The 13,963-nt window shown below is 39.4% G+C and overlaps 1 protein-coding gene across 1 annotated transcript in view; it reads left to right on the top strand.

Annotated features, from left to right (window-relative positions):
• Positions 1-7,834: 7,834 nt before the first annotated feature.
• The window catches only part of LOC128448850 (transmembrane protein 42), a 20,057-nt gene continuing 13,928 nt past the window's right edge, over positions 7,835-13,963 (top strand). The window contains exons 1-2 of the mRNA XM_053431667.1: positions 7,835-8,593; positions 13,566-13,712. Of these exons, the coding sequence (XP_053287642.1) occupies positions 8,360-8,593; positions 13,566-13,712 (381 nt within the window). The 5' untranslated portion in view covers positions 7,835-8,359. The remainder of the gene's footprint in view (positions 8,594-13,565; positions 13,713-13,963) is intronic.

The following is a 13,963-nucleotide window of genomic DNA, read 5'->3' as shown; positions in this document are numbered from 1 at the left end:
AAACACCATGAAGCTCGGCCCATGAGTGAACCAATAAGATGGAAAGCGTCAATGCTGCATGATGCTTCATCTCGCCATCACTAATAACAGATACTACTTAAAAACCCTTTTACAGGGTAAAAATACGTAGAAACCTACGCCACATGTGAGGGATCCCTCTCGCAGGACGGACAGAAGTGCAATAGATGCCACGTGTAGTAAAACATCATCAAGATTACAGTTTTTAGCAGCATTTTATGAGGGTAAACATCCCGAAGGACAACCCCAACATGACATGCCAAGCAGTCCCGCTGCAATCACAGTCCATGGTCAGCAACCAGCAGGACCACGATCCACCATCCAGACCAGACGCCACTCCAGTCCTCAGTCACCGTCCACCGCCGCCCACCAGGACCCACCACGAGCGACCGCCGCAGTCCTGGTCCACCGCCCGTACCCAATGCCAACGCGACACAGGGTCCGCCACCACCACCACGATCAGCCCACACGACACCAAATCCGCTACACTGGATCCACCAGCGCGACCCCCGATGCACGATCCACAAACCACAATCCATGGTGCGGCCACAGAGGACCTGGATCTGCGGGTGATAAAGCAAAGGGATTCCGGGGAAGGGGGATAGGGATGGAGAAGAGGAAGGAGAAGCTCCGTGTGTCATGTGTCATAAATTCCCTTTGCCGCATCAGCGGTTTTGCCTTGTAATCAATGATACAATGATAAAGGCTGAACGTGGGGCTACACTGAGGCTCAAGGTAAATCTGACTGGCTACTGGTTTGTATGATAGTACGATGAAAACCATGTGGCCCACTCAGTAGATCAGCCATCAATACCTCTATGCCTTTTTAGACTAAACGCTTCCTATTTTAGAAAATAGAACAAGTTATGTTCTGCCGCACTAATTAGCTCTAACTATAAACTTTATCAAAAAGGAAGGATTTGAGCCTACTCTTAAACGAACAGATGGTGTCTGCCTCCCGAATTGAAAGTGGTAGTTTATTCCACAGCAGAGGGGCTTGATGGCTAAAAGCTCTGGCTCCTACTCTACTTTTAGAAACTTTAGGGACGACAAGTAGGCCTGAATTCTGGGAGCGAAGTGCTCTAGTGGGTTGATAAGGTACTAACAACTCTTAAAGATATAAAGGCGCTATATTATTAAGGGCCTTGAAGGTGAGGAGGAGAATTTTAAATTCTATTCTAGATTTAACTGGAAGCCAGAGTAGCGATGCTAATACTAGAGAAATGTGCTCTCTTTTCTTGGTTCTCGTCAGGACACGTGCTGCGGCATTTTGGACAAGCTGTAGAGTCTTTAACGACTTACTGCTGGAGCCTGATAATAATGAATTACAATAGTCAAGTCCTGATGTAACAAAGGCATGGACTAGTTTTTCTGCATCTTTTTGCGAAAGGACATGTCTGATTTTTGAGATATTACGCAGGTGGAAAAAGGCGGTCCTAGAAATTGGTTTTAAGTGACTATTAAAGGATAAATCAGGATTGAAGATCACTCCCAAGTTCCTGACTGTTTCATTGGAAGCAAGGGCAATGCCGTCTAGCGCAGCTATATCATGAGATAATGCATCTCTAAGATGTTTAGGGCCAAGTATTATAACCTCTGTTTTATCTGTGTTTAATAAGAGAAAATTGCGGGTCATCCAGGTTTTTATGTCCTTGAAACATGCTCGATAATGACAGATTGATTGTGTTAAGTAACGAACTATCAATTAGGGGCAGAATTTCTTTAGTTAATTTTGTAGGAATGTGATCTAAGATACAGGTTGTTAGTTTAGAACCTGAGATTATTTTGGTAAACTGATCACGGGTGATCAGAGAGAAGCTGTCTAAGTAATGGGAAGGATTCTCAGCCGTTTCTGAGATCTCTGTTGTTGGGAGGCTATTAGTGCCAATTGAGGGCAGGAGATGGTTGATTTTATTTCTAATAGTTAGAATTTTATCATTAAAAAAGGTCATAAAGATATTGCTATTTAGGGATCAAGGAATACTGGGTTCGGTGGAGGTGTGACTCTCTGTCAGCCTGGCTACAGTGCTGAAGAGAAACCTGGGGTTGTTTTTATTCTCTTCTATTAGTTTTGAATAGTAGGCAGCTCTTGCCTTGGGGAGAGCCTTTTTATATTCTTTAACACTATTCTTCCAGTCTATGAGGCTTTAAACATGGTTGCTGGAGCGCCACTTCCTTTCTAGTTTTCTTGATAATTGTTTTAACTCATTTGTCTGGGAATTATACCACAGAGCTAATTTACTATATTTGCCATTTTTCTTTTTTAGAGGCGCTATTGCGTCTAATGTTAATCGTAATGAGTCTGCAGAGCTATGGACGAGGTGGTCGATCCCAATGGAGCTCGGGTTTTTAAAGAATTTGATGTTTATATCTACGGATAATACGGGTTTAAATGTAATCGGAATTATTTCCTTAAATTTAGCTAACAAATCGCGGGAGTTGGTTTTTTCCAGAGTTTTTGGGACGGTAGACATGCCAGATTAACGTGTAGAAGCACTACAAAAGTGGAATTTTCATAATATGTCCCCTTTAAATTAGTTTCAAATGACAAGTAGTTTAGACTCAACATCATTTCACTCTGAAAAATTTACACATCAGTATAGTAAGTAATATCAGTACAATATAGTATGCAGTAATACCCTGAGAGCATATTTCTAATCAGAACTGTCACACTGTTGTATTCAAGAATTTTATTAACCCTATTTGGCCATTTCTTCTTATTGAAAATAAGCAAATGAAGATGAAATCAAGTGAAACAAGGTTTTTACTTAAAAGCAACATACAGGACTTAACACAAATTAAAAACAGAAAATGCTCCATTAAACAATGAATATGTAAACAATCGATCTATTTAATATTCCAGAAATCTGTCTGTAACATATATGTCGAGAACTTCTCAACCTGACTTGAGTATATGGTGGAGCCCAGGCCACAGTCCCAGAGATTGATGCTCTGTCCATATCCACACTTTCTGATGAAAAGAGCAGGTCGAACTTTTAAATCCTGATCTGGTGTCTGAGGTGGGGCATAACAGCAGAATGCTTTGCTGAAGGAATAAAGATAAAAGTAGTCGTTTAAGCATATAGATTGTATAATAGATGAAGCAGTTTGGGGGAAGATTAACATCTTCAAGGAACTTATGGAAACATCTTACTGTCTAGTGCAGGGGTCAGCAACCTGCGGCTCTTCAGCCCCTCTGCAGTGGCTCCCTGTACAGTGCACGTTGCGCATATTTTTCACGAACAGTGAACATAACGAATCGGTTTTCATATGATGAACATGACTGAACGTCACGTTCACGTTCATTTTTTAAATCATCATATCAAGCCGTCATGAAATACCGGGAGCGGGTGAATGTGTGTGTGTGTGTGTGTGTGTGCACGCGCTCCCAGATAGCGGGGACACACACAGGCCCCGGGGCTCACGCGCTCGCTCGCTCAGAGACGCACACAGTGAGATCAGAGGTCGTTCACGTCAAGCAGCCGCTAAATGACTGACCGGCTGCTTCTTAACAGTGGAAACAAAGAGTTTCTCTCGTCTCAGCTGCTCAGAGATCAGCGCCACAGCGCTGCAGCATCTTGATTACATTACATGTCATTTAACTGACGCTTTTTGTCCAAAGCGACTTACAATTAGTACACTCAACATTTATGAGTGTATTGCCAAAGACACTTCAGCATGCAGATGGGGAAGAGTGGGGTTTGAACCGGCAACCTTATTGTTGGAGAACGAGCACTCTACCCCCTAGGCCACACCGTCCAGATCAGAGCAGAATCAAGTTTTATTTTAATATTACGTCAACTAAAATATGCGTCACATCCTATCACGGCCCAGCGCTCTTCCCTGCAGGTCGCTTATCTAGAGTTCCCGAGCAATGGCCTCGGTAAACTAACCAGGCACAAATCCCCAAAAAGAAAAGTCTGGGAGGAAAATAGAGTTTAATTCAGATTAATTTGCTTTCACTGCCAACGATGTTGGCTTACCTGTATGCTTGATATGTGGCGAGGAATAAACAAACATTGGTGTTTTCCTTTTTTGTAACAGGTAAAAATAGCAGTTAAATGTCAACAGTTTTTTTGGTCGTTCTATAGTTTAATAAATGCAACAAAGTATAGTTTTTATATATATTGTATAACTATATATATAACTTTATAACCTGTGTTATCAAATATGTTTTGCGGCTCCAGACAGATTTAATTTGGGGGAAGAGGGGACAAAATGGCTCTTTCGATAGTAAAGGTTGTCTACCCCTGTCTTAGCAGGTCCTTCTGTTGTGCTCAGACCAGCCCCTAGTACAGCTGAGCCACCGCACAGTAAGATGTTTCCATAAGTCTGTTTTTAAACCTATAATATGTAACGTTTCAACATTAAAAAGTGTAATAATTACTACATCTACATATATGTGTTGTTGATTTGTATATCTACATTATCGGAATTTTTCCAACAAATCTCCAACCAAGAGAAGTTAGAGAAATCCAAAATTGTATTCAAGTAACGGGGCTTTTACAGGCACCAGTTGCTATAATGTTTAAGTTTGATATGTGAGAAAGGAAGTCGTTGAATGTAGTTAAACATGATGTAAATAAAATGTTGACTAGTTCGTGATGACTTCTGCTTGAGGCACTTAAGCTAGATTTGGTTGTTGTTTTCATCAAAGACACAAACACCATTTCCACCAAAAACACATCGACACTTCATAATGCCATCAACCTATTTCTTCTGTTTTCATCGTTTTGATTCAAAGATTCCTAGCAGAAGAAGTAACATATTGTGCATTTAATTATTAGTTAAACACAGAAAATTGTCCTTTATTATACAGTCTATAATAACGATAATAAATGTTATTACACTCAGACTAGCCTCTCTACCCCTGAGATGTTTTCATAAGGTCCCCGAAGATGTTAACCTTACTCCAAATTGTTTTCATCTATTATGCAATCTACATGTCTATACGACTACATGTTACCAATTATGGTTTTTTTCATCTTTATTCCCTCAGCTAAGCCTTCTGCTGTTGTGCCTCCACTGGCTCAGACACCAGATCAGGATATATTAAGTTGGACCTGGATAGGGACAGAGCATCAAGCTCTGGGACTGTGGCCTGGGTTCCACCATATACTCAAGCCAGGTTGAGAACTTCTCGACATTTCTGTTACAGACAGGCAGACAGATCGTCATCAGGCCGGAAGCTAATACTGCTTTGGCTCATCGTTTCGAAACCCTTTCAAGATTTTTACACCATCTTTATTTTTTACCCATATGATTTATATTGTTGTCTCAATGTCAGGCACGTGCATAGACATTTCGGGGTGCAGGTGCTCAAACCAAAAAAAAATGCCACCCATCGCCAAAATTATTCATGAAATAAAAAAAAATAATAATAAATAAATAAAAAACACAGAGAGATATTGTGAATCCAGCGGAGCAAGTCGGGGCGAAATTCTCATAAGAACTCAAATAAATGCCCCGTCAGATATCAAAATACATTTGGGGGGAATTGATGACAGAGACAGTAATTTGTATTCTTAAATATTGATGAATGAAGGAAAAATTGGGCTCTAGCCGAAGGGGCACTTTTCTCATCCAGGGCAAAAGGGCCAGTGCTTGAGCACCACTAGGGGTATATCTGTGCACGTGCCTGCTCAATGTGATGTTGCCTCGGACACATTACATTAACTCATGAAGGTTTCTTTGTTTGATGTTTAATTCAACGTCACCTTCATTAAATCACCACACTTGACACACAGGCGCTTTGTGAAAATGACAAATCTGCCACCGAGTCTGCAACCGACCAGCAACATCTGGAATAAAGACAACATAGCACCAGTGGCCATGATCACCAGTTAATCTGGAACACTGGCCTGTGGAAAACCTCAAAAGAATTGTTTATGTTTATTATACATTCGGTATCAATACTTTAGCGAGTGAAACACATTGAATGCCCATGTTTAAATGTCAAAATAACCTTGTCTACCTTAGTTTGTGCTGTGATGCGCTCTTAATACATATGTTATCACCACAACTCATGCAGGTCATAGAAAACACACACCATCAGATATATTCGGGACGTACCCCATAGAAACTGACTGTACACGACTGAAAAGATTGTTCAAATTGGTCTGTGAAAATATTGCGAAATATGAACCTGTATGTATTTATCCTGTCTTCACTTAACATATTTTTGATTCGAGTAAGGAGTAGATGAATCGCCAGGGAGAGAGGGCTGATACGTACTACTCTCGCTAAACTAGCAAGTCAAGTTGTAAGAGAAAAGATGAAGATAATGTAGTTTTATTTTTATATACATATAAATACACACACATCATCTGAAATCTGTCACCCATGGTCAGACTACATCCCCTCCTGGGGAAACAGACATTGCATAGTTGCGTTTTCAGTCTATGGGCAGAAGAGATGACATGGAAATACACATTGCAGCAGTTATTTCGACTTTAAACCACTGATAGATCATCTTAGGTGTACCAATGCCTCAAATTAAATCCCAGAAAGGTGTCAAATATGAGCCCTTTAAATGTTATTTTCAGGTCACAGTGACCTTAGCATTTGGGTGTAAACTGTCACCAATTTCTAGTTTGCTTATTTGTAATATATGATTTTAATGTCTAAGATCACTGAACTCAGATTCATCAGCCATGCCAGGAATTATTTGACAATGTCTGTTAAAAGCCCCAAATATAAGAAAACAAATTTTGAAGCTACAATGTTGCGACTTTTGCTTTATCTCTATTGGTTAAGTAAAATGATGGACATTGCCCTGAATACAGAGATACCAGCCATTGTTTTGAATTATATAATTAAAAATAAAATTATTAATTATAATAAAATATTTTCTTATAAACAATGTAAATATATAGTAAAGATAGATGAACTTACAACCTGCAATGCAGGTACATTTCTTGAATGTCTTATTGATTATCCCTTTTTTAATTACATGGAGAAACGACTTAAGACTTTGACCCCACAAATTGTATGTGTCTCTCCCACTCTTTGATGTTAATGTTTTTGTCAACTTCTTAACTTTTCTGTTGTTCCTTTTGTTTTAATTCTAATGTATATATTTTAAACGTACAATATACTGCATAAAAGGACAGCAACACTGTACAACCTGAACTCAATACATTTGAGAGAGTTGTCTCTCCCAACACTCACAGGTTGAGGACACCGAACCCAGAGGGCAAAACAAGCTCATTAGACATTGATTGTAGACGAGTCCTACACTTTGAACTGATCAGCTAAATTAACTGTAATGTACAACATATAATGTGTTTGTTGGATTTCAGTGACTGCCAGCTTTACTACTTTGCAGACCCTGTTAACAATTTAACAGATAATGTAAGTCATTTCATGTTTGTTTTTGGATGGTAGCCTACTTTCCTTTCATATTGCTGTCCTATGCAGACCTCAGTCATAAACTATTCACTCTGGTAACAGGTGAGGACATTAAGCTGCTCAGGGGGCAGCGAGCAGAGACACTAACGGACATCTTTGCATCCGAAAGTCAATTTCAAAAGGGATAATGCTTTCTTTAGTGTTGCTGGAGGATGAGCCAAGATTTAAATTTACCATGTAAAGTCTGGATATTAGTGTTCTCTTTTTTTATACAAAGTGTTCTAACGTTTGTTTTTTATGATGTATTGTATTTTTTTCCAATTTTAATTTAAATTAAAATGTTGGTGTTAAAAATTATTAAAACAATTATTTTAACATTTGGGACTAAATACTACAGACCTGCAGCCACTAGAGAGCCGTACGTGTCTTTCACATAATGCGTGGTCGTGGCATGTAGTAGGCGTGCCGTGTAGTGGAGGTCGCTTTGACTGTCCGTGAGGCACGGAAGTCACTAAACACAGAAACTCTACCGCCAAAAGCGTTTCGGCGGTGTAATTGCAGCGCGACTCACATTCCTACCCACAACTATGGATTATCGGCCCCTTATTAAGCATACCTACGGCGTAGCTTCGAGGCTGAAGCATGAATTGGGCACTATGCCCCGTTTCATAAACATCAAAGCTCGGAATTTCCAACCCACGAGACGGAAGTTGCAACTGGAACGCCCCATCAAGTCGGCTAGGAAGGTCTGAGGAACCTCACCACCCCCAGCTTCAAAATCCAAGATGGCCCTTCCGGATACCAACAGTAGTGAAAGCTATAGTTTTTACTGTGTCGGACACATAGAACCGTCCAATCTGTAGACGTTTTCCTACGGCGTTACGAGGGCCGAGCTTAATGGAACACGGCCCTAGTAATTGAAGGTTTGGGTTTTGTCGTCACCGTGTTGCTTGCTTGCTTGAAATGATAACTGTTGACGTTCATTTAGCAGATGTTTCTTCTAAATACTACTGGAAACAAACCAGGGACTATAGCCTTCAATTCAAAAGAGACACTCATTATACCCACGTCAAGTATGCTTTCTTGGTCTGTTTGCGCGTTGTTAGCGGGGTTTTTGAGTGCGGCCGCGTCTCTGTCTGCAAAGCTTTCCCTTGGTGCGGACTACATAAGAGATGTGTGTAGCTTAACGATGGAAAAATACGGTGGAACTACAGATTGTGACTGGGTAAGAAACAGTTCCATCTTTTGTCCCTTTCTCAACGTTGTACTTTATTTTAGAGAAGACTGATAATATGAGGAATAGTCAATGCATGTTAAATTGATATCAGAAGGTTACTGAGAAAAACATGATGTAATTAAATGTATGTATGCCCTGGCTCTGTTTTAAACCTTTTGAAAAACAAATACATATAATTAATGTCATATAACTGGAAAAGAACACAAACCAATACAACTAGGAAAGCACAAAAATTACTTTCTTCAAATTTCTTTTAAAATGCAGCCCCAGTTCAAAAGAACTACATGTCTAATAGCCCCTAAAAGGTACTTTTGAAGGTAAAAAGGACTGGATGAGCTATAATCTGTCAAATTTCACCCGAATTAATGAAGTAGAGCCATGTTAAAGGAGAAAAAACACTTTTAAGTTAAAAGCAAGGATCTGCTTTTACCTTTTGTCGAGAGGAAAAATATTTAAAAAATGGGATTCTAGACATCCAACTCTCCTCCTACAGAGATGATTGGCTATTAACTTGAGCCCAGAGCAGGTATAAATAATGCAGAGTCATAAGGATTATGGTAAAAAAGATAAAATCTTAATTTGATGTGACCCATCCTTAAATCTGGTTAGTTTCCACGTGGTTTAAAAATACTTCGTAAACATGGATATTAGACATAGCAAATATGTAAACATGGTAGACAATACTACAGTCTGTTCTACAATCACCATTTTTGACTATGCAATTAACTTCTATTACCTTAATTGTGATCATTCGGTTAGGATAAGAGTGAAATGTTTTCAATTTTATAGATACCTTCGTTATTACCTAATAGTAATTTCTATTCTAAATCTATTTGTAGCATCTGTTTGAGGAGGCTTAAAAAGGCCTGTGTGTCCTCATAAAGTGATGTGAGTATCTGGCCATGGCTTCACAATGTAGATGAGAATGGTAAACTGAAAAACGGAATCACAATTCTCGCTCCACTGATTGGTTACAGAGTTTGCAGCACTACTGTCTATGTACCCTGTATTATCTGAACAGGTGCACTTATTTATTTAGAATCCATTTAGGAATAGGGAAGATTTTTACATTGCAAAAATGGTATTCAGTATGAACTCAAGAAGTTAGCAAGGACCATCAAACTGACCCAGCATCCTCATAATGTTTTTTTTAAATGTCCTCATGTTTGCAGTGTGATCAATGGAAGTTTTCAATTTTCAGGAGTGTTCAAGGTACAAGAACGCAATAACAAAGCCCAGAGCTCACATGTAAGAATCACCTTTCCACAGATTATTCCTCAGAAATTTTCAGTTTCTAAAAATATTAATGAGGATGTTAATTCTACTTCCCTTCTTTATTGAAAATGTCACATTAACATAGTTAGTTCCATCACAGCACATTGTACCTCTAAAGGAATAACACCAGGGCCAGTAATAACACATCCAAGAACTAGGGATGCACCGATCCGCTTTTTTCACCTCCGATACCGATACCGATATCTGAGGTTTAGTATCGGCCGATACCGATCCGATACCGATATAGAAAAACAGCGCGAAATTATGGTAACAAACTGTAAGTTTCATTGGGGGGAAAAGACTGGGATCATGAGACTTGACTTAAACATTTCTTTCCTATTTTTTATAAAACAAATAAACAGATATAAATGTACTGAATTACTTATTTATTATATAATTGTGCACCAGTAAAACAATCTTAATCACAAAAATATAGTGTGACTGGTTCAGTCAGTGCAATTAGGGATTCAAATACAATGTAAAACAAAATAAATAATAAAATAATAAAGGAGCTGAAATTGAGAAAACAATAGCTTCACTAGCTTGGTTGGAAGACTTTCAAAATAAATAGCAATCAGCTCTTTACATAGTTTAGTGCAAATGGGAATTAAACATCCATTACAAACGCATCTGAACCAAACAATATCATCTCTAGCTTGGTAAAAACAAACAAAAACAAAATTAGAGGTAGTACCAACTTGTAACTTGCAATAAATAATAAAGGAGTTGAAATTGAGAAAACAATAGCTTCACTAGCTTGGTTGGAAGACTTTCAAAATAAATAGCAATCAGCTCTTTACATAGTTTAGTGCAAATGGGAATTAAACATCCATTACAAAAGCATCTGAACAAAACAATAGCTTCTCTAGCTTGGTAAAAACAAACAAAAACAAAATTAGAGGTAGTACCAACTTGTAACTTGCAATAAATAATAAAGGAGATGAAATTGAGAAAACAATAGCTTCACTAGCTTGGTTGGAAGACTTTCAAAATAAATAGCAATCAGCTCTTTACATAGTTTAGTGCAAATGGGAATTAAACATCCATTACAAAAGCATCTGAACAAAACAATAGCTTCTCTAGCTTGGTAAAAACAAACAAAAACAAAATTAGAGGTAGTACCAACTTATAACTTGTAATAAATAATAAAGGAGCTGAAATTGAGAAAACAATAGCTTCTCTCAAGTTTTTTCACCAATAACTGTTGAGGCTTAATAAGTCACACACATACTGACACTCAGTGTCAGTGACCTGCTCAAGCAGATTTCTCAAGCTTCTCAAGCTCAGGCTTAAGCATCACTGGCAGGTTCTTGCTTAGGAAAGCAAGCATTTCTGCTCTCTCGGCTGTGAGTCTGTTTCGCTTCTCGTCCATGATGGTGGAGACTGTGCTGAAAAGCCTTTCACTTTCAACGCTAGTGCAGGGTGCACTGAGGTATTTGAAGGCAGCAGCAGCAAGGCCAGGAAAGCGCTGGCGGTTGACTCCCCAGTATTTGTATGGGTCATCTGTGGTAGGAATTGTTTCCTCTGTAAAATATCCATGCAATTGTACAGCAGTACTAGAGCTGCTTGCTGCACCAGGACCTTCTTCTCGCTCCCCCCGAATTTTGCCAAATTCTTTCATGAAGCCGCTCCTGCTGCTGCTGCTGCTACTGCTGCTGCTGCTGCTTGGAGTTGCTGCTGCTGTTTCCACTCGGGGGGCCTTTCCTGGTGGCTCCAAAGCCGTTGATGCTCCATCAGCAGTGGTGGTCCTCACATCTTCCTCCAGCTCCTTAGCAAGTGCATCTTTCCCACGCTTGACAGAGTCTGCACTGGTGAAAAATCTGAAAAAATAAAACATGTTGGTTTCAGTTATAAATTCAGCAAACTAGCCTAATACTTCTTGAAATGAAAAAAAAAAAGATCACATATGCAGTTATCCTTACTTTAAATTTCAAATATGTTATTACTGTATGTTACATCTATAATGTCTGTATAATATTTAATATTTATATGTTCTAGTAAAGTCAAATAATCTTTCTCACAAGTGAAAAATCTCTTACAAAAAGTTTACAGTCTCACCTGTCCTTGTATCTTGGGTCCAGCAGTGTGGAAAGTACATACAGAGGTTCGTCTTCCGCGGTGCTTAGGCGCTTGTCAACAGCTTCTAAGAGCGTCCTTTTCATGGTTTTAATCCCAGAGTCAGCCTCGGTTTCCATAGAGAGGATACGTTTCAGAACGGTGACACTTGGGATAACATCAGCAGTGGAGGATGTGGCTGAGCTCACCATCCTTGTAAACTCCTCAAACGGTTCTAGACAGTTCTTTGTTTTTTCAAGCAAGGCCCACTGGTTTGCCGTGAGTGTTGTGGGCAGGTCATGGTCAGCAGTATAAGCAGACAGTGCTCGCTTCTGTTCCACCAGACTTGTGATCATGAAGTAGGTGCTATTCCACCTGGTTTTGACGTCCTGCTGCAGGCGTTTTGCTTGTAGGTTCATCTCAAGCTGGATATCTTGCAGCCGTGAATAAGCTAGCGGGGAATGTTTGAAGTGTCCAACAATCTGTCTCCTACTTGCAACGGCATCACTCACAGCACGCTGTGATAGAAGTCCCTCGATGACAACGAGATGCATTGTATGTGCAACGCAGCCTAAACTACGCACTCTCATGATGTCCATCGCCTTTCGCATGTTGCTGGCGTTGTCCCTCAGAATGACATGGACTTTATTCAAAGGAATTTGCCACCTATCAAGCATTTCTTTTAGGGAAGCTGCAATCGCGTCACTGGTGTGTGACCCACGGAAGTTTGTTGCATTTAACATTGCACTGTGTGGCACGAAACTCTCATCCAGCCAGTGTGCTGTTAAGCTCAAAAGTGACACGGGGGAAACGTCAGAGCTCCAGATATCTGTGGTGAAACTCAGAGCTTTGACGTCTTTTAGCCTCTCCAATATGTGTTTGGACACTTTAGCATGCAGTTCAGGTAGAGCCGTCTCGGACAAATATTTTCGGCTTACAATGTCATAACGTGGCTCCAGGTGGCTAATTCACCTTCATCCTCTGTCTTAAGGTCCTGCAGCTTGCTTTTTTTCTGAGATTTTTCATAAAGGATTCAATATGGAATAACTACATTTTCCGGCATCATAGATGAGTAGCCAATATAGCGTCAAACCACGCAGAGCATTGAACAACAAGATTGGTTTGTGTCCTGTAAAACCTTCCAATACACATAATAATTATAACTTTTTGCGTGTTATTTTTTATTTCAGTACCTCCTTGTGGATGTTTATTCTTTTGTATTCCTCTGTACATGTATATCTTTTAGTTATTTTTTAAATTTCATGTTACATATCTTTCAGTACCTTTGGAACCAATAAATTCACAGAAGTGGGCACAGATTGATTACAGTAGCTATTTTGATATGTTGATACAGGAAGAGACATTTTTAACTCAAGTTTATTAGTCTCCTTGCTGCTTTTCACACTAATCCTGTCTGCATAAATGGCACCGCATGTACATGGCTTGAATCTAAACAGAATTACTATATCAATCAAGAAACAGTTCAATGGAGAAAAAAGAATGACATACGAACAATACAGTACATGTCGTCTAGTCACAAATAAAAAGGAAACATCCCAAAGACCTGAACCACAGTGAACATCTGTAGCTGACGTCTGCTGTCCTATTTTCCATGTTTGTGTTTTTCCAGCTTCACGCCCCCCTGCGGCTGCTGTGTGGAGCTCTGCTGTTCACCTGCAACACTGTCATGTGGACGTTCTTCTCTAAGGCTCTCCGACTCTGCTCCTCTACAGCCAGAGCTACAGTGATTACCACTGCGTCCAATTTCATTTCCTCAGTAAGCTCTCTTATAATATAATTAGTTCTGTCAAACGATTAAAATATTTAATCGCGATTAATCGCAAATTTGTATCTATTCTATATGTCCTTTCATTTGTTTTTTTCCATAATTTTTTTTCCGTTTTAATGCTCTTAACATGGGAAAGTGGATTGGCTTGCTTTATGCAAATGTTTTATTTTATTGAAAAACAACATGGGTAGAAAATAAAATTATAAAGTGCACATTTCAGGTAAACAAGGACCTATAGT

Source organism: Pleuronectes platessa, chromosome 10 (assembly GCF_947347685.1).
Source record: "Pleuronectes platessa chromosome 10, fPlePla1.1, whole genome shotgun sequence".
In the NCBI taxonomy this organism is placed as follows: Eukaryota; Metazoa; Chordata; class Actinopteri; order Pleuronectiformes; family Pleuronectidae; genus Pleuronectes; species Pleuronectes platessa.
The sequence above is the reverse complement of the archived record's forward strand: the minus strand, read 5'-3'. Positions and strand labels throughout refer to the sequence as shown.